The following is a 25748-nucleotide window of genomic DNA, read 5'->3' on the forward strand; positions in this document are numbered from 1 at the left end:
GGAAAGATCTTTGGAAACCCCCTGTGGCCTCCTTGAAATATCATGTGGACAAAATATGACCAAGTTTGGGTGAAGCTGATGATACCCAGGGGCATTCCTGAGAATTGAACCCAGGCCCTTCAGTCACTAGTCTAATGCTTTACCCCCTGGATTACCATGTCCCACTTTGTCCATGACGATAATTGTTAAATGATAAAAATAAGGAAAGGATAATGATATTAAAAAATATTTTGTTGAAAATAATCCCTGAAGTTGAAAATTTCTCTTCTCCAATCAGGATGTCTACCATGGCCTGTTCTGCTTTGATCTTGTGCTTGATTCTTGTCTCAAGCACAACTGCCCAACACTCAGACTATGGTGATGACGACAAGATAATGCTTCCCTCTGCTCCTCGCAATGAAGATGAACTTACTGGGGAAAGTAAGTGTTTGCATTTACGATGATATTTTTATCATAATATTAAGGTAAATAAGTAACCTTTATGCACCTCTGGGTCATGATCATTAAGATTTTTTTTTAAAAATCAGCAATTCACTTTAATGTTTAAGTAAGGTGTTGGTTGGAAGTTGTGGGTAAAATCATTAGTGGAAAAAATATATGGGCATAACTTTATATTTAATCCAAAAGTCCACCCATAGTTTTATAATTCCTTTTTTAAGTATTTAAATGAATTAAATTTTTGTAATTTTAAACCATTGCCTTGTTTTTCAATATTTGATTTAGGTGTGTTGTAGAAAGCTCTTCAGGCAATATTTTCCCTTTGGTGCGCGAGTGGTGCTAGCAGTTCATTCCTTGTTTTTATTTTGATACTGTGCATTAAATTATCACTACCAGTACCTAAATGATATAATATATATTTCTGGTATTTATTTCTTGGATATAGTATGTATAATATACATACTGTAGCCAAGAACTGCTGAGAAAATTACTGTTGTGAGAAAGTGTTGAAATGCCCCCTAAATACTGTATTTTTCTCAGATGAAATATATTTTTTAATTAGTTTATAATGTGGGGGGATTGGGGTTGTGTGATGGCTAATGTACTATATTGGCTTCCCACCCAGAGGGGGAAGGTTCCGGAGGTGGAAGATTTTTTTACTGTTATCCTGATCCCTACTTGAGGTTCTTTGTGGAGAGCACTTTGAGTGAGAGTGCCATCTGTTGGATGGGACGATAAGCTCTGACCCCTTGGTGCCTTTCGTTAAGAGTAGGCTAATGCCAATGCCAGGTGTCTCTCCACCCTTCATCCTATCCTGTCCATTTCCTAATGGCGCAAATAACCTCAGCTGTCAGTCACCTCCCCTAAAAACTACTAGAACTACTAGTTTACATTTTTTTGTAATATCCATACCACACATGAAACTTCCATACTGCATTATTAGATGGATTATAGTCAATACTTTAACTACAATCCATGTGGTTATTCATGGAACTTAATTAAAAGCTACTGATATTCAAATTTATTGATCAGATGACTGAATTACGAGGGTCATCCGGAAAGTAGTACCCGTTCGTGCCGCATGAAGTGCTGACGACGCGAGTAGCCGCTGGACGAGGTCAGATAGCTTCAGTGGCTTGTCTGCCTTCTCTGAGCCAAGTTGCGTGACGCTAGCATTGCCTGTGTTGTTTCTGTGATTGTTTACAATGTTTAAAAAAATTGAGAACGCCGCCAGTTGTGAAGTGAGGGCAGTGATTAAATTCCTCAATGCAAGAAACGTTCGCCCATGTGATATTCATCGCCAATTAAAGGAGGTGTATGGAGACAATGTAATGGACGAGTCGTCTGTTCGGCGGTGGTGTCGCAACTTCAACATGGGGAGGGGGAACACACACGACGATGAGCGTTCGGGGAGACCGTCTGTCATTACAGACCAACTGGTGAGCTCAGTTGACGAATTCATGAGGAACGATCGGCGCGTCACAATTGATGACATCTGTGAGCATTTTCCCAATGTTTCTCGAACAATTGTTCATGAAATTGTTAAACACCATCTGCATTATGCAAAAATTTGTGCAAGATGGGTCCCTCGCGTATCTCAATGAGCTGGCGGCGAAGGACTATGCAGCAGGAATACAGAAACTTGTCACACGTTATGACAAATGCCTTAATTTGCTTGGAGATTATGTTGAGAAGTAGTTTAAAGTATCCTCTTTCAAATAAAATTTTTTATGTTTGTTAATATTTACTTTTGTGTCTTTATTTCACGAACGGGTACTACTTTCCGGATGACCCTCGTATCTATTAAGACATCGTTTTCCAATTAATTGTTCATAATGTGCTCATTCTTTATTTATTCATCACATATAATATAACATTTCAATGCAAAATAAATTTAAAGACATTCTACATCACATGCAATAGTAGTATAAATTGAATAATCAATCTAGTTCTGCTAAGTCAGTCAGTTCTGGATTGACATCAGGTGCCTCAATAATGAAAAAGATAGCTATTTAATGTTGCAATTATAAACCTACAAATTTTCTTTTTCAAGTTTTGTTCCAAGCCCTAGTCCTTTATTTATAATAGCCAGTCTTTTATTCTCCATTTCACAGCATTTACTAACTGTAAGATCCTTAGGTATATCATTAAAAATTAGAAGGTAAAGTAACCTCTATATTTCTTGTACCTTGATCTGTATGATGTATTTTTATTACATACTTGATATTGTTCCTTTATGGTAATTCATTTTTTTTTGTAAATCAAGTATTTGGTCTCCTATTATGACATATCTTTCGTATACACCCTGTCTACAGGTAGAATTTATAATGCAACATTTTCAGAGTGTAAAAATCATTTGCCTTGACTGGGATTTGAACCCAGATCCCTCTATATCCTCTCCGGTGCTTTAGCCAGTTAAGCTATCAAGGGGTCCTCTTAAACTCTGAAATTTTGGGGGCTTTTAAAGGAACAAGGTTTCTTTGGAATTTGTCAAGTTGTAAACAGACTAAGTGTTTAAAAGTTGGCTTTAACCTCGTGGACTGTGGCGCGTCACGCATGACTACGAATGCCTGTGACATTGTATGTACGGTATTTCATCACTACATCTTGTTCCTTTAAAAGCCCCAAAATTTCAGAGTTTCAGAGCTTAACTGGCTTAAGCACTCGACCGGATATTGAGGGATCTGGGTTCGATTCCCAGTCAAGGCGAATGATTTTTACACTCAGAAAATGTTGCATTGAATTACACATTAGCGGATGACCCCGTAAAAAGTTACTGTAATGGCATCTCCCGCAGTTTCTTTGGAATTTGAGAATTCATAATGTTGAAAGATATCTCTTCCAGCTGGAATATTTGTATTTTTTATCTAGCCTCAGACATTCTCTTTAGGAGTTTTCGCAGTTCATTATTTATTATGTTAATTTTTGTGGAACCAGTGGATCCCCATACTCTTATGCCATATCTTAAAATAATCTCTAACAGTTTAAAATATACCATCTTGATCTCATTAAAACTTACAAAACTAGTAATGGAGGAACTATAGTGAAATACAGTAATTATTATAATTACAAACCAGAAAGGATGTAAATGATTATTGTTCATGTAGCATTGATTTATTTAAGGTTAAGAAAAGCACAGATGAATGATACCTTTGGAATCTCATGCAAATATAGTGACCATCAAAGTAAAATGCATTTTAAATAACTAAATAAACTTGATTGAAATTGGCCAGTTGTGTAACTTTCCATTGATTTTAATCAATATTGGTAATATTAAAATATTTAAATAATTAAATATTATGCCAACTTAGCAGTCATTTGGGCCAAAATGGCCAGAGAAGTAAGGACTTAAGAATTAGGTTGAAGAATTAATCAAGAAGAGGTACTTTAGGTAATAAAGCTATGACAATGAGAAGGGAATTGAAGACAGTGACATTTAGTAAGAAAGTTAGGAACAGCAGATGACCAAGCTTTAGCCTGCTAGTCAGCCTACCTTGAGAACCTTCTGAAATCCTACTTTTTGGACTCTGGTCTTGACAAAGCTGGAGAGTTCTGGGAAAAGTTTATTGAGCTAAAAGGAGATTACATTTAAAATTTAGAAAAATCTGCACAAAATAATGTCTTTCTATTATTTCCTAAGGACCTATTGAATGACCCTCATGAATTGCTTTAAAATGGCCAGAAGAAAAAAAAAACTTGGAGCATTGAATCTTGTGCATCTCGTTGTCAAGCCGATCGCACGCTTGCATCACACCGAGCTTCCCGCTTCTCTGTTGCATGAACTTCCAGATGGTGCTCCAAGCCTGCTGGGCTTCCTTGACAGTTATCTTGTCATTTTTGCTTTCCACCAGCTCCGCACTGCTCAGCATCCCCTCTGCAATCTCCTTCCGTGTGAAAGACCCGCCAGTCGAGAGGCACTCGTTGGCTTTGAGAAAGTCAGACAGCTCCATCTCCTTGTTCTAGTGTATCTTTTCTTTGGCAGGCAGAGCTTTCCAGATCTAGAGCAGCTCCATACTGCCCTCAGTTTGAATCTCTTGGATGAACTTGGCCTTTTAGAAACAATTCCTGATGGTCGACTTGCCGATCTGCTCCCAAGCATGCTGGGTGACTAGTAGAGTGTCGAGCAACGTGAACTTGAACTCCTTTCCCTTGTCCATAGCCTCAAGCCGGCGGCATAGCAGGACCTTCTAGTAGTGGCAATTGAGGTTCTTTATGATTCCTTGATCCATTGATTGTGAATCGGCTGTCATGTTAGGTGGGAAGAAGACCAGTATGATGTTGTTCAGCTGGAGCTTGGGAGGGTGGTGAGAGAAGTTATCGAGACAGACCAGTGATCTGCATCCCTGCTGGCTGAGTAGTCCGTCCCAAGAATGCAGTATCTCCTCGAAAAGTTCCACTGTCATCCACGCCTTCGAGTTTGCCTTGTCCATGTTGAAGATGTCGTCTGCAGAGACCTGCCTGAGTAAGGGCCAGAGAACCTGTTGTTGCCACTCAAGAAGGGATTGCGAATCCACCACTCCTGCTTCACCCTGCTCTGTCTAGAATGTGATGCCGTGGTGCTTCTTGAAATTGTCCAACCAACCGTGGCTCACCATGAAGTCCGGGATGAGCATCAGCTCAGCCAGTTACATTGCCTTATCCTTCATCAGATCGCCATTGACAGGCAGATTCTGTCCTCCTGCTTGCTTTAGCCATTTGAGAACTCCCTCATCAAGCTTCGGGTCGTGAGCCTACGTCAACGTCATGCGCTTCAATGGAACTCCAGCTTTGATTGCAGCCTGAATTGCACCCTTCTTGCTGAGAATGCCCTTAACAGTGATTCTCTTAACTTCAATGCTCCAAATTTCTTTTAGAAAATATTTTTCTTGCTAATCTTTTTGGCCAACTTGGACTGATACAGCTCCTTCTTCAAGGCATTGATGATTTCCTTTTTCTCCTTCATTGGAAAGTCGGTTTGCTTGCGTTTCTGAGCTGATATTATGGGCTGAATTAAAAAAAATGATACCACTGTTGTGTGTGTATGTATTGAGTTATATTGTGCGCAGCTAGACTGTAGTTCGTTGCTTTGCCTTTTGGACGTGAGTGTAATAATCGAGCACAGCTTAAAAATACAGACTTTTTCATGCCTTAGCCTTTCATGCCTTTCAGACCTTTTAACAGTCACACAATAGTGGCATAGTTGCGAGAGTAGGGGGTGGCATAGTAAATTCATTTTGTATTGAATTTTGTCGGGACCGAGCAAAAGTGGCATAATAACAAGGGTGACACAGTAACAAGGTGGCATAGTAACGAGATTTGACTGTAATATGTAGTGTCAGTGATGCAGTACATTTTATGATGAACTGACAATGTTGCTATTTTATATAAATTTAACAGAGATCTTGAATTTCAAATGAGACCTTATGGTATCAGGTTTGACTACATGTAAATTCATCTTGACGAATGAAGAATAAAAGGTATTTTTCTGTACGCTTGGTGTAAATTATGTGGTATAAATACCTTGTATTCATTATTCTTCAAATGAGACATTAAACAACAAAAGCAAAGATCGGTTTGATAGGTGGTGGTAGAGTTCACCCTTTGTTTGAATTTCAATAATCAAACTTAGCTTTTAAAATGAACTTATGATACTATTCATTTGAATTAATTGATTGGGATTCAGATTTTTTCACATATATACAGTTTATGAACTTCAGTATATTTTCATATTGCTTTATGATGATTATGGAAATATAGAGTATTGTTATTGTATTTCCCACATTATTATTAGCCATATTGTGGGTGATGAAACTAATTGTATGATACAATGACATCCAATGAATTGAGATTAATTAACATGGTGAGAAAATTCAAGTAACTTTCAAGCTCTTGAAGTTAATTGATGAATTGAGGAACTTAGAATAAAAAATTAAAAAGTTAGTTTTTCGAAGTGACTGCAAACATCCTGGATTATGTTTGTAGCTCCTCTACTCTTATTTCTTGTCTTGATGAGTTCAATGTTTCTTCCAGAGTACACAAAGAAACCTGAGCCAGAAGATTGGATCCTTGGAATAAATCAGCAACAGAAGAAAGGCTTACTTAAATGGCTTTTGGATGGCTGCTGGGGGCGATATTGGGAAGCCAATAAGAGAGAGTGCATTGTCGCTGACAAGAAACCTCCGGAGTATCCAGGCTATGATGGCTGGTACAATAACATTGCCCATCCTGAGCTAGGCGCTGTTGGTATGTTTTGTCAGGTTTCACCTGAAATGTTTATGTAACAATAATTTTGAGATTCTTCCTTCAAAGTATCTCAATAAGTGCCATTCCCTATGTGCATTAGTTTCATTTTCATATTTAAGGCATCATTTTATTGGCTCATAGAAGCACTTGGAAATTGCCAAATACAAATGCCAGCTTTGGCATGAGCTCTTAACCATTATGTTTCCTTTAGAAAGAATTGATACTTAAAAAATCACATTGTTGCTGGGGCATAGTGAAGTACTTCAATGGGATTAAAGCAAGACTTCTTGAACACCTATTAAAAAATCTTGTGGGAAGTGGTGCTGTGACACAAGATTAACAATATCCACTGTCCTATCATTTCTAAAAATCTTCAGCCAATCACTGGCATGCTGATAACTGAGGATAGGAGACAATTTTTACCATGTTGGCAGACAATAGCTGTCATCTGGGTTGCAATAATGTTATGTCACTCTGAGGGGCAATGGCAATATGAAACATGTTTCACCTTTTCCCAGTTTTCGGAGCACTAGAGGTTGTGTATAAACTTTTGGAATTGATTGTGCATGTGATACTGTATCATAATTGTCAAGACTTCTGAGAAGTGGCTAAATATGATTCTTCAAAAATCTTTTGCTTACATCCATGCAGGAGAAGGTTTTAACATGATGAATATGCATTCATTCTTGATCGCTCTGTGTCACTGGTATTCCACCCACCATCAGCCTGTGACCAGCTTAAATGTTCCCTCTAATTCAGAAGGGGGAGAGGGTGGGCAGCAACAGGTACTCCCAAGGGTGTCTGTTATTTTACCTGGGATTACTTTGAAGAGGAAATATTAACATTGATGACAAAATATAGATATTTTTAGAAAAAAATGTTCTCTTGTATTATTTTATCCTACCTCATATTATTAGAGAATCTCTAATTAAGGCATTACTTGCAGAAATGTCAGGTATCAAATCATTTTTCTGGTGGGTGGTCAGGTCATATATATGTTAATTTTTAGAAGTGTTCCATCATTTAGCCTGCACTAGTCAGAGCTGTGTATCCTTTTCTATGAAGGATTAAGGGAGATACTGTTACAGAGAGAATATTGGCATTTTAGCCAATGCCAAATGAAAATTATCTAATGCTCCCATTTCATTCATGAAAAAGAGTTTTCATTGAAGAGGTAGTACAATCTTGTGAGAGAATATTTAAATATTTGAATATAAGAAAAATCAGGTTGAGGTGGGATATTCTTCATTTTTGTAGTGCACCATAACTTTCAAGTTTGGCATAAATTTTGATTAAAACGATGGGTTTTATTGCAGTATTTATTAGAAACACAGAGTGAAAACCTTGTTTCAATTGGCAGTGACCAATGATTGATTTGCTGCTTTATACATAATTCAGTTGTGAATTAGGAATTTATGATTGGCTATTGCAATTTTCATTATTATGTTTACATGACTTCTAGTCAAAGCCTTACAATCTGTATAATTTTACTGATGATTTGTGATGCAAAGGTACAATGCAGAAATCAATAAAAAAATATGTAAAAATATTTTTGTTTGTTTCGTTTCTCATATTTTGGAAATTTTCAGACACACCTTTACTTCGCCATGTGCCAGTGTCATATGAGGATGGAGTTTATAAGCCTTCTGGCAGCAAAAGACCTAATCCTCTTGAACTAAGTGAGGCTCTAATGAGAGGGGACAAAAGCAGCATGTCCATCTCTGGCAGAACAGCTTTCATGGTTTTCTTTGGTTGGTTAAGTTACATAAAATTTAAATGTTATTATAGTTATTATTTATGTTTAACATATTATTTCAACTTGGGATATTGATCTATTATATCAAACCTTGCCTTACAAGATTTGTTTAAAAAGTATCAAGTAAAAGTTTCAGAAAATTAGATTTATTTCAAATATTGTTACAATGACTCAAAATTTTTCAAAGTACATCCCTTGAGCATTGATGCACCTTTGCCAGCAGCTTTTCCATGACTCAAAGGCTCCCTGGTGGGTGGATTCTGAAAGGTGCTTAAGGGAAGGCATGCAAGCTTCATTGACAGCACTTAGGGGCCCATGGTGGTGTTCTTTCAGGTAGTATAGGAAATAGTCTGCTGGTGCCAAGTCGGGGCTGTAAGGGGGTAGAGGAATTTTTGCATTGCATTGCAGAAGGTCGTCGCAAGGAGGCACTTGACTCTGTATTTGGTCATCCATCAAGACCTTCAAGACAAGTTTAACACAGATCTTTCACATCACCAATTTTTCAATAATAATTGTGCACACTGTCATCTTATCAATGCTAATACAATCTGCAATTATGGAAACACTTAACTGATAGTCTGAATCCAGCACATCACACACACTTTGCACGTTGTGGTTGGTTCTTGTTGATGGCCAAATCTTTGCCAAATCATGCCAAGCATCTCAGTACCCGGTTTCCCCATTTGGACACAAAATTTGATGGCGTACCACTGTTCAATGGATCGCAGCATTTTGCCCTTGCACCGTGTCACTCAACATGGAGCCACTAAAAACATGATCTAGCCTGAACAAGCACTCAAAAGCAATTAGCCCTTGGTGCATGTCGAAGGTCAAATCTCCCACCACCAAGCCTGTGCTATGTGAGCATGCTATGAATTACAGTCACATCAGGAAAAAACCATTCCCGATATTTTTTATATGGACTTTGTATGTGTATTTCCAAATTGAAAATTGAAATATACAGGGATATAAAATTTCCTATAATAGCCTAATGTTCTAAAAAGTTTGTGTTGCCCTAATCGAATCAATGTAGTGCCTGGTTGATGAATCTGGAGCCATTCTGCTGAAAGATAGAAAATGTATTATTTATAATTAATTGAAGACTGAAATAGTGTGTAGGAGAAATGTATCTGGGAATTGGAAATGCTGGGCATTGGACCACATGATGTATGTTTTCCCTTGTCTGCCATCTTAAATTGGGTTTCAGCTAAGTAATGACTGCTGATAAAAACTTAGAGGGAAAGGAATGAAAATTACCATTATCCTGACACTTATCTGGAAAAGTCAGGGATTTTCTTTTGAGTAAGAAGCACCAGAAGTCTGGGAGTTTGGGAAAAACTTCTGGAAACAACTTAATTACTATTTTTCTAGAATATGTATTGATTAATTGTTGTAAAAATTATTTCAACAAATCTGTTCAAATTGGCAATTTGATTTTCACACTTGATACTGGTTTAGTATGTAGTTCAAAAGTAATTTAGATATTTAATGAGGACTATACTTGCAAGCCATGCATTGTCAGTACATTTGAATTAAACTTTTAGGAAAGGTATGGAGAAAACATTAATTTTGCCATGAAAAACTTGGAAAATTGAGGGAATGTTGGAATTGGAAACATGTAGCAATTCTGTAGGAGAATTTTAGCAAACTTTAGATCTGCTTGATTGAGAAGTTTACATAAATTGCCCTCCAAAATTTGAAACCATTACTTAGAGCAGTTAAAGTGCTATTTCTTAGGAAAAAGTATGATGCAAGATAGGTGTAAGTTTATCTATTCGAAATGGTAAGTAATGGACTCCTTTCCACTTAGAGTTTTGCATTATAACTAAACATTAACATTCAGAATGATTAGTGTGATGCAATATGTTACAGGCTATATTGCAGTAAATCAGGCTAAATAAATAAAGAAATCATTGTGGGGCATGATTATAATCTAGTTTCTACCCACAGAAAAAAAAGTCTCATAGGTATTACACGGAAAGTCCCAGGTGTCTTATGCCACCAATGTAAGTAAATGAGAGACTTCCTTTGGGAGACCTTATAAAATAAAGAGGAAGAGTGGAATTGAGAATAATACATTTTGAAGGCAAGGTATTGAATATTGTGATAAGGGTGTGACTCAATCAACATCCAGACAAGCAAAATGAAAACCCCCATGAACACTGAGGTATTACTGAAAAAGTCTCAAACATGACTGTAGACATTTTTACCTCTGTGCCCTTGTGAATTAAACTTAACATATCTGAGACAAATGGTACATGACTCATTCCATTAGCCCTTTGGAAAGATATAAATTATTTTGAGTGGATTCTTTTTTATTTTTCAACATAATCTCCTTTCAGCTCAATACACTTCCCAGAGTTTCTCCAACTATTTTAAGCCATCTAAAAAGTATGATTTTGGAAGGTCTTCTCCATAGGCAACTACAAGGGCGATTCAAAAAGTAAGGTCCCCCTATTTTTTTCATGAAAAATCAAATTGATTCTCAACTTTGCGTTCATCGTTGGAAAGGTTGATCATTTAGCTATTTTTCTGTATAGTTGCCTTGACGATCAATCACTTTTTACATTCTTGTAACCAGCTTTTTAATACAGGCATCGTACCTTTCTCCTGCTGCATCGCGAAGCCAACTGATGACTGCTTTTCCGATATAAATTCATAGCCATTTAGTGGAAGTATATGGTCATCACAAATGTGTGGAAGTGGCGCAGGGAGTTTTTTGATGGCCGGGAAAACGTCCACGATGAGCAGTGGTCGGGGTGGCTGAGTTTACTGTAATCAACGTTGGCTCCAATTGACGAGATGGTGCGCAATAACCGGAGAATTACCCTTCATTAGATAAAGGAAAGCCTAAATGAAGAGAGTGGCTACTTCTCCGTACAGAATATTGTGTCAGAGGTCTTCGGTGACAGCAAGGTGTCTCACCAAAGGAGTGTGTTTGCATAATGACAATGCACATTCACATGTGTCACATCAAACGACCACCCTACTCAATGTATTCGGCTGGGATATCATCGACCGCCCTCCTTTCAGCCCGGAGATTGCCCCCAGCGACTGCCACTTGTTCCCCGCTCTCAAAAAACACCTTGAAGGATAGAAATTCATGTCAGACAAGGAAGGGCAAGGAGCAGTCATCATTTGGCTTCGTGGTGCGGTGGGAGAAAGGTACAATGCCAGTATTAAAAAGCTGGTTACAAGGATGCAACAAGTGATTAATCGTCAAGTTGACTAAGTAGAAAAATAGCTAAATGCTCAGCCTTTCCTACAATGCACGCAAAGTTGAGAATAAATTTGATTTTTAATGAATAAAATAGGAGACCTTACTTTTCAAATTGCCCTTGCATATTGGCCATGACCTTGTTCGACATAAATTGTTTTCTGCAGAGTCAATTTTTCAAGTTTGGAAATAAAAAAGGTCACAATGGGCCAAATCTAGTGAATACCATGGACACTGTAATAATGCCAACTTTGATGCCATAATTTAAGCCATTGAAACTGTGCAGGTGTGAACCTGTGCATTGTCTTGATGAAAGAACATTTTTTTTCTTTGCCAAACAAGGACGTTTTTTGTCAATTTCTCTGCTCAACTGGTGCAATATCAATGCATATTACTCTCCATTTATCATTTGTCCTTTTGACCAGTAATCAATGAAGATGATTTTGTGTGCATCCGAAAAAAATGTAGCCATCACCTTATTGGCTATTTATTGAAATTGAAAACACTATGCCTTTTGATATGCCTGTGGTTTCAACTATTTTGTGAACTTTTATTTGCCCATCACTCAAGATCATATTATGGATTAGGCAATCGTTCCCAAGGAAGTCTCTTCCACTGCATGTCCTGAGCAATGTTCATCATTTGTGGATGTATGGTTATAATCTCATTTATCCAATTATAAAAAGTTGCAAACACAGGAGCAGATGTGCCTTGAACTTCATCCAACTTGACTTTGATCTCTTTTGGTGTTAATCCTGTGAAATAGAAGTGTTTAATCTCCACACGAAACTCATATCTTTCCATTTTTATAAAAACTAAAGTTTGTTGTTTCAATCGACTATGAAAATGATAACAAGCGATGGATGTAGCTGAAACTCTAACGGCAGTCTAGTGAGAGATTAGGCATAGGATATTGGGGAAATGAGGTGATTTTGAGAAGCTTTTTTCAGATGCCTCCAAGCATTTTTTTTGTAAATTTCAATATTTGTGTGTTTATTATCTCTTTCAGGGCAACAGGTTGTGGAAGAAATATTGGATGCTCAAAGACCAGCTTGTCCCCCAGAGTACTTTAATATTCCTATTCCGAAAAAGCACCCTTACAGAAAGCATGCTCCAGTACATTCTGAAATGCCTTTCCTGAGAACTCGGTATGATATGCGCTCAGGATACTCGCCAAACAATCCAAGGCAGCAGGTAAATTGAATGCATTCACAAAGACAAGAAGTATGTATTGTATGTTTGTTTAAAATTGAAGGGAACTTATCACATTAGTAGAGCTAGTGAAATTAGGTCATACCTTTTAAGTACCATTTTTTATAATGAGTTAAAATGCAAAATTAATTAAGGATAAATAACTACAATTTTCACAGGATGAAAAGAGTGATTGGACTTTTACTGAAATACACTTGATGCATGTAAAACTTGGGCATTTTATTAATATAAAATTTCCTTTGATACAATGCCTATTTTGGTTAATTGTATCCTCACCAGTTTAAGAAGCAAAGAGTGATGCAAAGTGTGTACATGCCATGTTGAAACCAGGAGGGGGAAGAGGGTGGGAATTAGGGGAGTATGGGAAAAAGTATGGCATTGGTGATTGCAGATAAGGGGTCTTATCTTAAACAGAGGGCTCTGTCATCAAAAGGTAATATTCAAAATATGCTGTGTACAATTTAAACCCAATTTTACATTCTCCAATATAATGTTTAATTTTGATGATTCTTTTGGCAAACTGAATAAAGCATCATATATGTAATATATTTTATTATCCGATTTAGGTTTCTTGATTCTGTGAATTAACTGTGCTTGAGAAAGTCTATTCTGTTCTCAAGATAAAAATTACTCTGTGAATACACAAATTTACATATACACACACACACAGGAAGAGCATGCAGGTGAATTAGTGGAGTGGGAGTAGTGGCGTTAGCTGGGGAAATGATGCCATTTTCAGTAGTCACCATGCCGTGGTCTGGTGATCATTGAGGCTTTGTCGTAGAAAGGTTCTTTAGAAACAATAATATTGTGGTGGCGATGTAGAGAGCTTTTTGTAGGCAGTTTGGTTTGACTCATCAAGACATGGTTCCTGATAAATTCCAAAGAAACTGCGGGGGATGCCACAACAGTAACTTTTAACGGAGTCATCCACTAATGTGCATTTCAATGCAACAATATTAGGGTGTGAAAATCATTCGCCTTGACTGGGATTCAAACCCAGATCCCTCAATATCCGGTCGAGTGCTTTTATGGTTCCTGATGCTAAAACCATTAGGAAATGGATTACTAGTGTGCAGGTAACAGGATCGGCACTTCCTAAAAAACCAGCTGGGCAACCTAATAGTGTGCGGACCCCTGAAAACAGTGTGGCAGTGAAAGCATCCATTGAACAGTCTCCATTGCACTCTGCTCAGAAACATGCTGCTGCTACTTTATTGAATCACGAGGTTCAACTGTTACTGTGAACTCTGTGCGCTATTGTGAGATGCTGGAGAATTTTTTACTCCCCAAAACAGAAGACTATGGTAAGGAATATGATACAGAAGCCTTTTGGTTTCTAATAGTGTCACGGCTCATACCACCCATCGATCATGCCAAATCCTGCAAGAACAATTACCAGCCATCTGATCTCCTTATGAGGGGATTTTCTATGGCCACATTACTCTCCGAATTTGAGCCTATGTGATTTTTTCTTTGGGTATATCTCAAAGCTGAGGTTAAGAAAGTTTGAAAAGGGCCTTGGAAGCTCTTACATGGAGGCAATCACAGTTATCACCGCTGGAACAATGCAAGATCTGCTGAGAAGAGAAAACTTTTTTGAATGGCTCAACATGTTCAATGCTTACCAAGGTAGTCACCTGGATGAAATTATTTTTAAAACCTAATGAAAATAAAATGGCATTGAATGTATTTTTCAGATAAAATTTTTTTTAAATTATCTTCGTTGATATTTTAAAATTTACTCGTCAAATCAGGGAATCAGGGAAGTTTTACTGAAGTTAAAATTCCTGCACCTTGGGTATTGATGTGAAATAGCCTATCGCACATTGCTATTAATGAATTGTAAAGCTTGACATAAAATAATTGTCACACCAATATGATACATGATGACATTAATCATGGAACATGCAATGTTCTATCAATTATGATTTTATGTAAATGAACTCACGTTTGACCATTAAATTTAAAACTATATTGGAACCTCACTCAAGCATCTAAAAATTTGCATAATGAGTAAAAGTATTGGTCCTGCAAAGGACTCACTTTATGAGCGACTTTTTGCATAATGAGTGACAAGGTGTGGGGAATTCCTGGATTAATTGCATGCCTGCTACTTCAGTTTGTGTTGAGCACCCATTCTGCTAGCATCTTAGTGATCACACATTTTTCCAAACTTGTGTTCAGACACATTATTTGGGATTTTTGAGCAAAATTAATAATATTTTGTGCATATTTTCATAAATGACCCAAAAGAAAAACCCATTAGAAGAAACCTAAAAGAAAGTAAAAATAATAATAGAAATGAAAAGTAAAATCATTGAAAATTGGGAACAAGGTGTGAGCGTGGCTGATCTAGCAAACACACCAACAATCAGTCTAGTATGCACATCAATGATTGGCCTTTTCATCAAGAACACGGACAACACTAAGGAGATAGATGCTTCAAAGAGAGTAAGAAGAATAGCCATGCAAAGGTTACATGTACTTAAAGATTTTGAAGGTCGCTTCTTATATGGATAAATCAAGAAGACTTACTATGCGACACCATTAATAAAAATATAATTTGTTAGAAGGGGAAAGCCATTATCCGAAATCTCATTAATTAGCTGTCAGTATCATCAATGACTGAAGAAGTTTTTATTGGAATCCATGCATGGTTCAAGAAATTTACAAGAAGAACCGGCATCCAAAATATTGTAAGACATGGTGAAACAGCAAGGTCTGAGTCAAAGGCAGCAGAGTACTTCATCGGTGACTTCAAGAAACTCTTAGATTCTGAGGGTTACCGGCCTGAAAAGGTTTTAATTGTGATGAGGTAGGGTTCTTCTGGAGGAATATGCTGAAGTGAACTTATATTTCTTGACATAACAGTAGAAGACAGTGAATTGCCATGCCACAAGCCAATGAAAGGTTAACTCACAATGTGCAAATGCAAGTGGCGAATTAGAAATTAAACCCCAGCTTGTGTACCATTCAGAAACTCCACAAGCTTTCAAAAAATGTTCAGTCAAAACAGCAGGCTAAATGTGATTTGCAGATCATGGGAAACTGTTGCATCATTCCACGCATATGACACATCACCTTAATAAGGCAGTAATGATGGGCATCAGTAATTTACTCAATGATAATTCTCAGTGGCATTTTTGCTAAATTTTGAAGCATTGGCAGAAACAAATGACTCTAGACAGCTTTTAAGGAAAAAGGAATAAAGTAGGTGCCATAAATAATTAAACATTTATTTTTATTCTTTTTTGCTTTTACAAAGAGTTCACATTCCTGGTTGCTTCATTCTGCAATAGAAGAAAAGGTTAACATTGTACATTATCTAAACAATGTGTGCATACTTTTCTTTGAATAAACCTTGTATATGATTTATTTTTTTGGTATGGAATGCATAATTGTATTTTACATTAATTAATATGCAAAAAGTTGTTTCACTAAATGAGTGAAATGAGAGCTTTACAAGAAAGATTGCAGAATGGATCATGCTCATTTTATGAGGTTCTAACTGTACTTACATTTACGGGATGACTTGATTTAAAGTACGTACATCAGAGAAATTGAAATGGGGTTTACAACTGTATTTTGAAGGACAGTACTAGAATTCTATCAGTTGAATTGATATATTGAATTCTTGGTATAAGCTTTGGTGGAGATGCTCTTCTCTCACTTATGTGGCATTCCAATTATGACTCTTTTCAACATTTGCTCATGCTTTGCTCTCCATATGGAAAATTGTAATGAAAAGAAAAGATAATTTGCATTTGGAAATATTTTTTTGTTACAAATGCAACAGTTGCCAAAAAAGTAATTTATGGCATTTTATGTAATCAATACTGATTATTTTTCCTTGTGTCATATTAATTTTTAATCAGTTAGTTGATAAAATTGATAATTTTCTACATAATCATAATTATTTTAATTATATGTATGTAGTTCTCGTACCAGTTGCTTAAACTCATAAAAAATGACACAAATTATTGTGAAAGTATTAATAATATTCATGACTAGTTTATTTGACTGCTTTACTTTTCATTCATTCTCATTAATGTATTAATTTTGTTAATGTTCTACTCCCAAAATAATTTTTGCTTTATTCCATTGAATGCCCAGCTCAATGAGATAACCCCTTACATAGATGGTGGGTTGGTATATGGAACGTCGAAAGCATGGTCTGACCAGCTCCGTCGCCAGAGAGATGGATCCAAATGGAAAATGGCTCCTGATGGGCTACTGGCATCCACTGCTGATGGATTGTTTCCAGCATACAATGTTGAAAATCAGCTACCCCTCGCCAATCCACCTCCCCCATTTTACCATGACCATTTCACTGGAAATCATGAGACATTTCCTGTCTCAAGATTCTTTAGTGAGTATGACTGTCTTGCCATAATATGTAAACTGTAAAACAAATTTGCCTCTTATATATGTTCTTCTCTGGTATATATCTCCATACCTCTATGTGATTTAGAAAAATTCTGCTCTATCTTGATCAATGTATAATTGTCATGTTTGTAGTCATACCTGGCTAAGCAGTTGATCATTAGATGAAAATTGTTGTATGACTACAAACCTCTACCTGTGTGGCTGAATATGTAGATCATAAAAATAACATATTTATGGCTATTTGGAATGACTGTGCATCTATCAATATCCTAGTGACATTAGGTGTTCGGGAATGGTATGGAAAGCGGGGGAAAAATTAGCTTTGTAAATTATTTTTTGTATTACTCTTTGATAGGAATTAAAACAGTTTTAATGGGAGAATGTATGCCAGCAATAAAGCCAGAAATTGGAGATTTGAAAGCAATAGTAAGTGATCCCTTGTCAATCTTCAAGCTCACATAAGGGGGATCCTTACCTCCCAGCTTTCTGCGACATGTCCCTTGTTCATTCCATTTCCAATATCTGCACCTTCTAAGAACATCCTGTATTTCGTATGACTCTCATGGGTTTGAACTTTATGCTGTGTTGCCAGGAAAAGAAATCATTAAATCATTTAAAGTCACCCTTGTTCAGTTCTATTAGTAAGCAAATTATCAGTCCATGTGGCTGAGCATGTATTTGTGAGTGCAATAACTATTCAAATTTTCATTTCAGAGCTTGGGAACCCGAGAGGTAATGAAAATGCCTTCCTTTTGTCATTTGGAGTGCTGTGGTTTAGATGGCACAATGCAATTGCTGCTCATTTACATCAAGTTATGCCTGCTTGGGATTCTGAAAGAATTTTCTCAGAAGCTAGGAAATGGGTCATAGCAACTCAGCAGCACATCATAGTAAATGATTGGCTTCCTCAGTGGCTTGGTGATAAACTACCTGATTATGAAGGTCAGTTAATGTCTCACTCATATTTAAAAGGCCAGGGTGATATATCTATGTTGGCCAAATATTTGAGGCATTTGTTTGCATAAAAACCTGTGGATTTCAGTGGTAATTATGTCTCCCTTGATAGCTTAGTGGTCTGAGCATTGGCACAGCCAGTATATATGTATATGTGGGTCGCGGTAGTCCAGGGGTAGAGCATTGGACTGCTGACTGGAGGGGCCTCGGTTTGATTCCCGGGCAAGGCACTCTGGGCACCTGCAGCTCCACCCAAGCTATGTGATTTTTCGAGTACCAGGTCTTCCTGGGAAACCATAACCGGCACAGGGAAAGGAGCTGGCCCCCCTACCCTGATGTGTACATTTCACACACTGTCCGGCTTAGTATTAGTAGGCATATATATATATATATATAGCGGCTTAGTATTACTAGGCATAGAAATATATATATATATATATATATATATATATATATATATATATATATATATATATATATATATATATATATATATATGCCTAATTAAATATGCATATGAAACTCTTTATGATTACAATTTTTTATCCAAATTTTCTTTATTACTTGAATTATATTGGAATCAGGTTATGATCCACATGTTGACCCCCAAATTGAGCAACCCTTTCAAGCAGCAGCTATGAGATTTGGTCACACTTTGGTCCCCAAAGGTTAGTGAAATTCCCCTGATTTTGAATACCATTGAAAATATTTGGAAGCATTTCTTTTTTTCTCAGCATTAATTTGAATTTCAAAATTTTTTCTCCTAAGGAGTGTATTTACGGGATTATGGAAGGTATGGCTGTTCCAATAATCTTAAGGGCTGGAATTCTTCCTTTGTAAGAACATGTAACATATACTGGCGTCCTCAGGTAGCTATATCTTTATGGTTTACATTGAAATTGATTTTATACTAGTTTTCTGCACCTACTAGTCTCTACTATGCTGCTTTACAGTTTTTTATGCTGGAAACATATTGTTTTATTGAATGTGTTGCTTACAATGGAAAAATATCTATAATTTAATTCTTTTTTAATTTTGGAAATATTTTACTAACCAAATGGGATTTTGCATTTTTGCAAGATAATGCAATTTCAACTCTCTATGAAGGGCAATACATGCATATCAACTCCTGTTGTTGAAATTTAGGGCAACTTGTTCCTTGGAGGTGATTTTTTTGGAAATAATAACGTGTTAATTTGACAAATATTGGTCTGGGTAACTTGGTTCTATTTGTGGTTTGTCCCTGGTGGCTGTCACATATATGAAGGGTACATTTTGTATTCGATTTGTTTTTGATACATTGCATCAACTTAAGAAATCAGTAATCTCAGTGTTTTTACGATTCACTTCTTTTGCTTATATCTCTCTCCCACTGAAATGAAATGGCAGTTGAATTTGAAATGTTATGATTTCTATTGAAAACTCTATTCCTTTGAATAATGATGTTGCCCCTTAGTGTGTTGGTATATTGCAGTATTTTGGCAAATAAACCAATATTGTATTACAATGCAAAAATTTCAAAGCAAAAAAGTCATTTGTCTTTTTACACTTAGAAACTGCTGAGTTGTAATTTTATTGACTCCATTAAAAGTTACTGACAACACAAAAAACATTTTAACATCTAAAATTTTAAGTTAGCCATGATAAAATTTTTAACCCATACATTTTCAATACACTAATGCTCCATTCTGAGGATTAATACAGAGTTTCACATTCTTAGTTCACTCTAAGTACTTTCATCTGTGCAACTGTATCTGCCAAGTCCTTTTTAGTAAGTTTTTGGTGGTTTTACATTAAATTTTACTTCAAAGCTTTCCTATGAACACATTGATGTCTGCAAATACTTTGGAATTAAATATATATTTTTTCTTCTTTTTTGAGGTTTTGATGTATGTCATTATACAGCGTCTCTATTTATCATCTCTGATATATAATCTTTGAGACTTGTCTTTCAAGTAGGACACTTTTATGTTGGCATTAAAATTTATAATCATTTACCAGCAGGCATAAAAGATGCTAACTCATATCATATGTTTAAATCTAGATTGACATCTTTTTAATCAAGAATAGTTTTTATGACCTTAATTAATATTTTTTGTCAAGGTAGGACAAGCAGTAATTTTATTATAACCATTTCTCAAAATGTATGTATACATTTTTGTGTGACATTTCTTATATTTTACCATTGTAAAACAAGTAGATGAATAATAAATATAAATATATAATTAAAGATGGATTACTTTTAGGAACCTATATTGTCAAATTATACCTCATCAGAATTCATGGACATTGACCGCCTCTTAATGGGAATGGCTCTTCAACTTGCTGAACACGAGGACAACAGAATTGTGGAGGATTTAAGAGGTGAGATATGGAGCATTAGAATAGACTTAAAATTCAGTGTTTGTAGCAAGTAAAAGATCCAAATTTGATGGATGCCATGAAATTGTCAATTATGGTCATACATGAGTGTAACCTGGTAACTTTAATTTTTATGTTTTTTTTTAAATAGACAATTACCTGCTGGCAATAAATTGGATTATGGTAACTGTTTTACAACTCAACTATACATTATTGCTAAGTCACCTGTTTTAGTTTCATTTGTTTTTCAGGCAGTGTCTTTGGACCGCTTGAGTTTTCACGAAGAGATTTGATGGCTTTAAATATCCAAAGAGCAAGAGATCATGGCCTTCCTGATTATAATACAATTCGTCAATTTTATGGTTTGGAGAAAATAAAATCTTTTGAGTATTTCAAGTCTTCAGAAAAAACGATTGATGTGAAGGTAAAGTGACAATAGTAATTTTCATATTTTGAATCCACTAGTGCAAAATATATAGTACATTATACATACTATTGGTGGGCTGTTTTAATTATTCAGTTCATCATTCCTCTGGATCTTGAATCTAGAATATGAAAAACATCACCTCCGGAACCAATTTTTGTTAAGGTTGTCTTCATGTGCTAAGGCATCATTCAAGTTCATAATATCCACCTTAGAGTATCTCATAAAACGTATTTAGATCAAAGAATTACACCAGGTTGCCCTTTGTGTATACTGCCAATAATCCAGGATGCCTCTTAAAAAGCTAATCTTGCAAAACTATGTAATATTTTGAAATTGAAGGTCTTCCTTGAACAATGATTCATAAATGGCAATGGTACATTCATACCTTCTAATACTCTGTTTGTGCGAAGAAGATACATAAAAATGTTTTTTGGGCTTTTTACATCTAATAAGTCTAAGTGATTGCATGGATATAATTTTATGTCGGAGTGGATGGCTGCAGAATGATGTGGAGAGGCAGGTTATGCTCAATTTCATATACTCTCTCTCCTTACTCAATAAACTCCTATAATCAATGCTGGCAGAAAGTCAATTACTTGCTGTAAAGGCCATCTGGAGTCCTGCCTTTTTGGTAGTTTATTATCAGCATGATGTTTGATAGTTATTTGATCTCCTAATTGAGAATAATCATCGCTTCTGATTTGACCTATGCTTTATGCTTGTTGTCTTTAAATGCACAGGATACAACGCTTAAATCTGGACAAATTTCAATTTGAACTTCCTGCCATATGGTAGCTTCAATGGAGGTCGCGATTGGCGTTCTTGAAAGCTATAGGCATCTAGTGAACATTCATAACCTCAAAATGGCCAAGATGTTACGTACAAGTGCGGAATGCAATCAAAGAGCCGCTATTATCGAAAGTGTTCACGCTGGGCATTTTCCCAGTGAAATTGTTCGATTCTTTGGGTTCCCCCTGATCAACTGTTTATGATAATGTGGCTAAGTATATTGCTTTGGAGAAATCTGGGGAAGGTTTCGCTAGCACGATGAGAAAATCTCATTTGAGGAAACGCGTGTTTATCTCTTAAGTATCCTTGAAACGGAAGAGATGAATGTACGAGAATATAAAATGAATGTACTTACACTTGTGAAGCAATGAAAACGAGATGGCCGGGACCGTAAATTTGATTGGCACTAGGTTGTTAAGGAGAGGGGAAATAAAACAGAGTTACAAGTAAGGGGAAAGATAGGGAACACACCCTAGGTTACTTGGGTGTGTTTGGGAAACAGTGACCCCACGTATACCTCAATAACACACAAAAAAGCAAAATCGATAAAAAATAAAACCGACAACCCTCGATCAATAGGGTGTGTTAAGGAATAACAATCACTCTCATGAATCGCATTCACACACATTCGGGGTTTGCAGGGATATCTCCTATGCCAGGGACCCATTGTACTCACACAGGAATAAAAAACAATAAAAATCATAAAGAAAAGGCCCTAGTTCAGGCTTGCAATCACTCAATCACTTGGGTGTGTTAGACCTTTGTGAATCGCACTGACTCACTCGCTCAGGGTTTACAAGGATTCCTCCTATGAATACAAAATTATAAAATAGCTGTAATCACGCTTTCACTCATTCACTCAGGTGTCTTTGAAAACAGGGACCTTTGCGATTCACAAGTACTCACTCGTTCAGGGCTAACAAGGATTTCTCCTATACCAGCGACCCATCTATCACAAAAACAAATCAAACGGATGGACACAAGTTCTCCCTCATTCACTCAATCACTCAGGTGTGTTCAGAGATGGGGACACTAAAGTCTCCAAAAAACCCTTTAAACTGCATGATTCAGGACACAAAGGCAGCAATAGCTGGTTGCTCACATCTAATCAACAAATCTCTTTGATTCAAACTCCACATTTCCAACTCCACCCTCCCCTGACTATATGGGCTTCCAAAAATCCATAAGAATAACTGCCCTATGGGTCCCATTGTCTCAGCTGTAAACTCCCCTACCCACCATTTATTGAAATGGTTAACCCAAGAGTGTTCGAATCTCATTTTCCAAAACAACTCCACTATCAGATACACTACGGACTTCATCAATAAAATTCAATACATCAATTTGAAAGACACCGAAATACTGGTGTCGTTTGATGTACAATCTCTCTTTCCTAGTGTCCCCATCCCCATAGCATTAGAGTTTCTTGAAGATTGGCTTTCACCTAAACTAATCTTGAAAGAAACCCTAAATGAATACCTTGTTTTAACAAACCTAATCATGAATCAAAATTTATTTACCCTAAAAAACCTTTTCTATAAACAAAATTTTGGCACTACCATGGGCAACTCTTTCTCCCCCTTCCTAGCCAATTTATAGTCCAATATCGAGAAACAGTGCTAATGCAAATTAAAATATTTTACCATTACCTGGTACAGGTATGTTGATTATATTTTTGCAATTTTTGACACAAATACGTACTCCATTGACAATTTCCTCAAGGACCTTAATAACCATTACCCATCCATTAAGTTCATATGCAAAGTTGAGAATGACAAGTCTCTCTTCTTTTTGGAACTTCTTATTGCCAGAAAAAATAATTTCCTATTAATAAAAAATAATACTAATGAAAATAACTTCCATTCTCTAATACTTTTAATAAAAATTTCTCTAATACACCGTCTTTAAATAAAATATTCTCTAATACACCGTCTTCTAAATGTACCCTTGAGCAAAGCAGACTTTCAAAAAGAACTTAACTTCATAAAACAGACCACCATATCTAATGGCTACATCAAACAACTTATTGACAAAATACCCAAGGAACATAAACAAAAAAGATTAATCAGAACCAGCAACATTTCACTTCACTTCACATCCCAGTCCAATGAAAAGAAATATTTAAAACTTCCATTCAATCCACGATCCACCAAAGGGTTAGAAACCATTTTCAAGAAACACAACTAAAAACCCTCTTTCTCGTCCAAAAACAAACTCAAACATTTACTCGGAAACCCTAAAGATTCCATAGAACCCCTTCTCAAATCTGGCATATACCATATTCCATGTCCACAATGTAATTCTTCATACATTGGACAGACCAGAAGAAACCTCGTCCCCTGTTTTAAAGAACATGCTGCTTGTTTCAGACTAGGGAACTTTCACAAATCCTCAGTTGCCCAATAAATGATCTCTGAAGGAGATAAGATCACAATTGATGACATAAAACTCCTAAAACATGCCCCAGACTACATGCTAGACTATTATGAAAGCATCCATTATAAAAAGAACAGTACAAATATCATGAACAGTGGCCAAGGACCCATTACATCTTGCCTAACTTTTGCAGGTCTGGCAATGCAGTATCTTCTACTGTTATGTCAAGATATATAGGTTCACTGCAGCATCTTTTTCTAGAAGAACCCTGTCGTGTCACAATTAAAAACCTTTTCAGGCTGGTAACCCTGAGAATCTAAGAGTTTCTTGAAGTCACCAATGGAGTTCTTTTCTGCTGTTGACTCAGAGTTTGCTATTTCACCATGACTTACAATACTGTGGATGCCAGTTCTTCTGGTAAACTTCTCGAACCACGCACGAATTCACCGAAATACTTCTTCATACATTGATGATACTGACATCTAATTAACGAGGTCTCTGAAAATCACTTTCCCCTACTATCAAATTATATTCTTGTTAAAGGTGTGCTTAGCAAGTCTTGTTTGTTTATCCATATAAGAAGTAACCTTCAACATCATTGAGTATATGTAACCTTTGCACGGATATTCTTAATGAATTGAGACGTTTCAGGCGTGATATGGTGGAATATCATGGGTAATTAAAAATTGGCAAGTTTCCACAAAATAAAATTTAATACGACCGGTTTCAATGTAACTACATCATCATCAGGCAACAGTCATCACTCAGAGTCCAGTATACATACTTAAAAGCAAGTAAGGGGAGGGTAGTAGAAAAGAGGGGATGAGGGAGGGAAGGCAGCTTGGGTAACTATATGATTGGGGAAGGGGAAGGGGGTGGGGAAGACAAAGTAACTGCATGTAAAGACCATCAAAGTCCGGAGAGAACATCATAGCTGGATGGAGGAGGATTTCGTGTTGGGCGTGCATCCCACGGAGCGGCGCTATACTCCTGGGGCCAGAGGGAGAAGCGGATGATGATATAGCTACATTGAAACCAGTCATATTAAATTTTATTTTGTGGAAAATTGCCAATTTTTAATTAATATTGGATATTCTAGTTATTCTTTTTGAAGTATCTATCTCCTTAGATTTGTCCATGTTCTTGAAGAAAAGGCTAATCGTTGTTTTGCCTACTAGACCAATTGTTGATGTGCTCACTAGATCAGCCACACTCACACCCCGTTCCCAATTTTCAATAATTTTAATATTCATTTCCACAATTATTTTTACTCTCCACTAGCTTTCTTTCAACAGATTTTTCTTTGGGATCATTTATGAAAATATGCGCAAAATATTATTAATTTTGCTCAAAAAACACAAATAATGTGTCTGAACACAAGTTTGGAAAAATGTGTGATCACTAGCAATGCTAAGATGCTAGCAGAATGAGGGCTAAACACAAACTGAAGTAGCAGGCATCCAATTAATCCTGGAATTCCCCACACCTTTTCTCTCCCCATGCAAAAATTTGCTTGTTAAATGAGTCCTTTGCACGACCAATATTTTCACTTGCTTTGGGAATTACTTGCTGTGCGAGGTGTTTGTTAAGTGAGGTTCCACTGTAAT

At 36.5% G+C, this 25748-nt stretch overlaps 1 protein-coding gene across 1 annotated transcript in view; it reads left to right on the forward strand.

Annotated features, from left to right (window-relative positions):
• The window catches only part of LOC139695473 (dual oxidase 2-like), a 77771-nt gene that overhangs the window by 8006 nt on the left and 44017 nt on the right, over positions 1–25748 (forward strand). The window contains exons 2-11 of the mRNA XM_071594259.1: positions 278–420; positions 6448–6660; positions 8250–8411; positions 12643–12827; positions 16962–17217; positions 17949–18176; positions 18773–18856; positions 18957–19057; positions 20435–20552; positions 20801–20973. Coding sequence (XP_071450360.1) covers positions 279–420; positions 6448–6660; positions 8250–8411; positions 12643–12827; positions 16962–17217; positions 17949–18176; positions 18773–18856; positions 18957–19057; positions 20435–20552; positions 20801–20973 — 1662 coding nt within the window. The 5' untranslated portion in view covers position 278. The remainder of the gene's footprint in view (positions 1–277; positions 421–6447; positions 6661–8249; positions 8412–12642; positions 12828–16961; positions 17218–17948; positions 18177–18772; positions 18857–18956; positions 19058–20434; positions 20553–20800; positions 20974–25748) is intronic.

This window comes from Hetaerina americana, unplaced genomic scaffold, assembly GCF_022747635.1.
Source record: "Hetaerina americana unplaced genomic scaffold, ioHetAmer1.1.p SCAF_6, whole genome shotgun sequence".
NCBI lineage: Eukaryota > Metazoa > Arthropoda > Insecta > Odonata > Calopterygidae > Hetaerina > Hetaerina americana.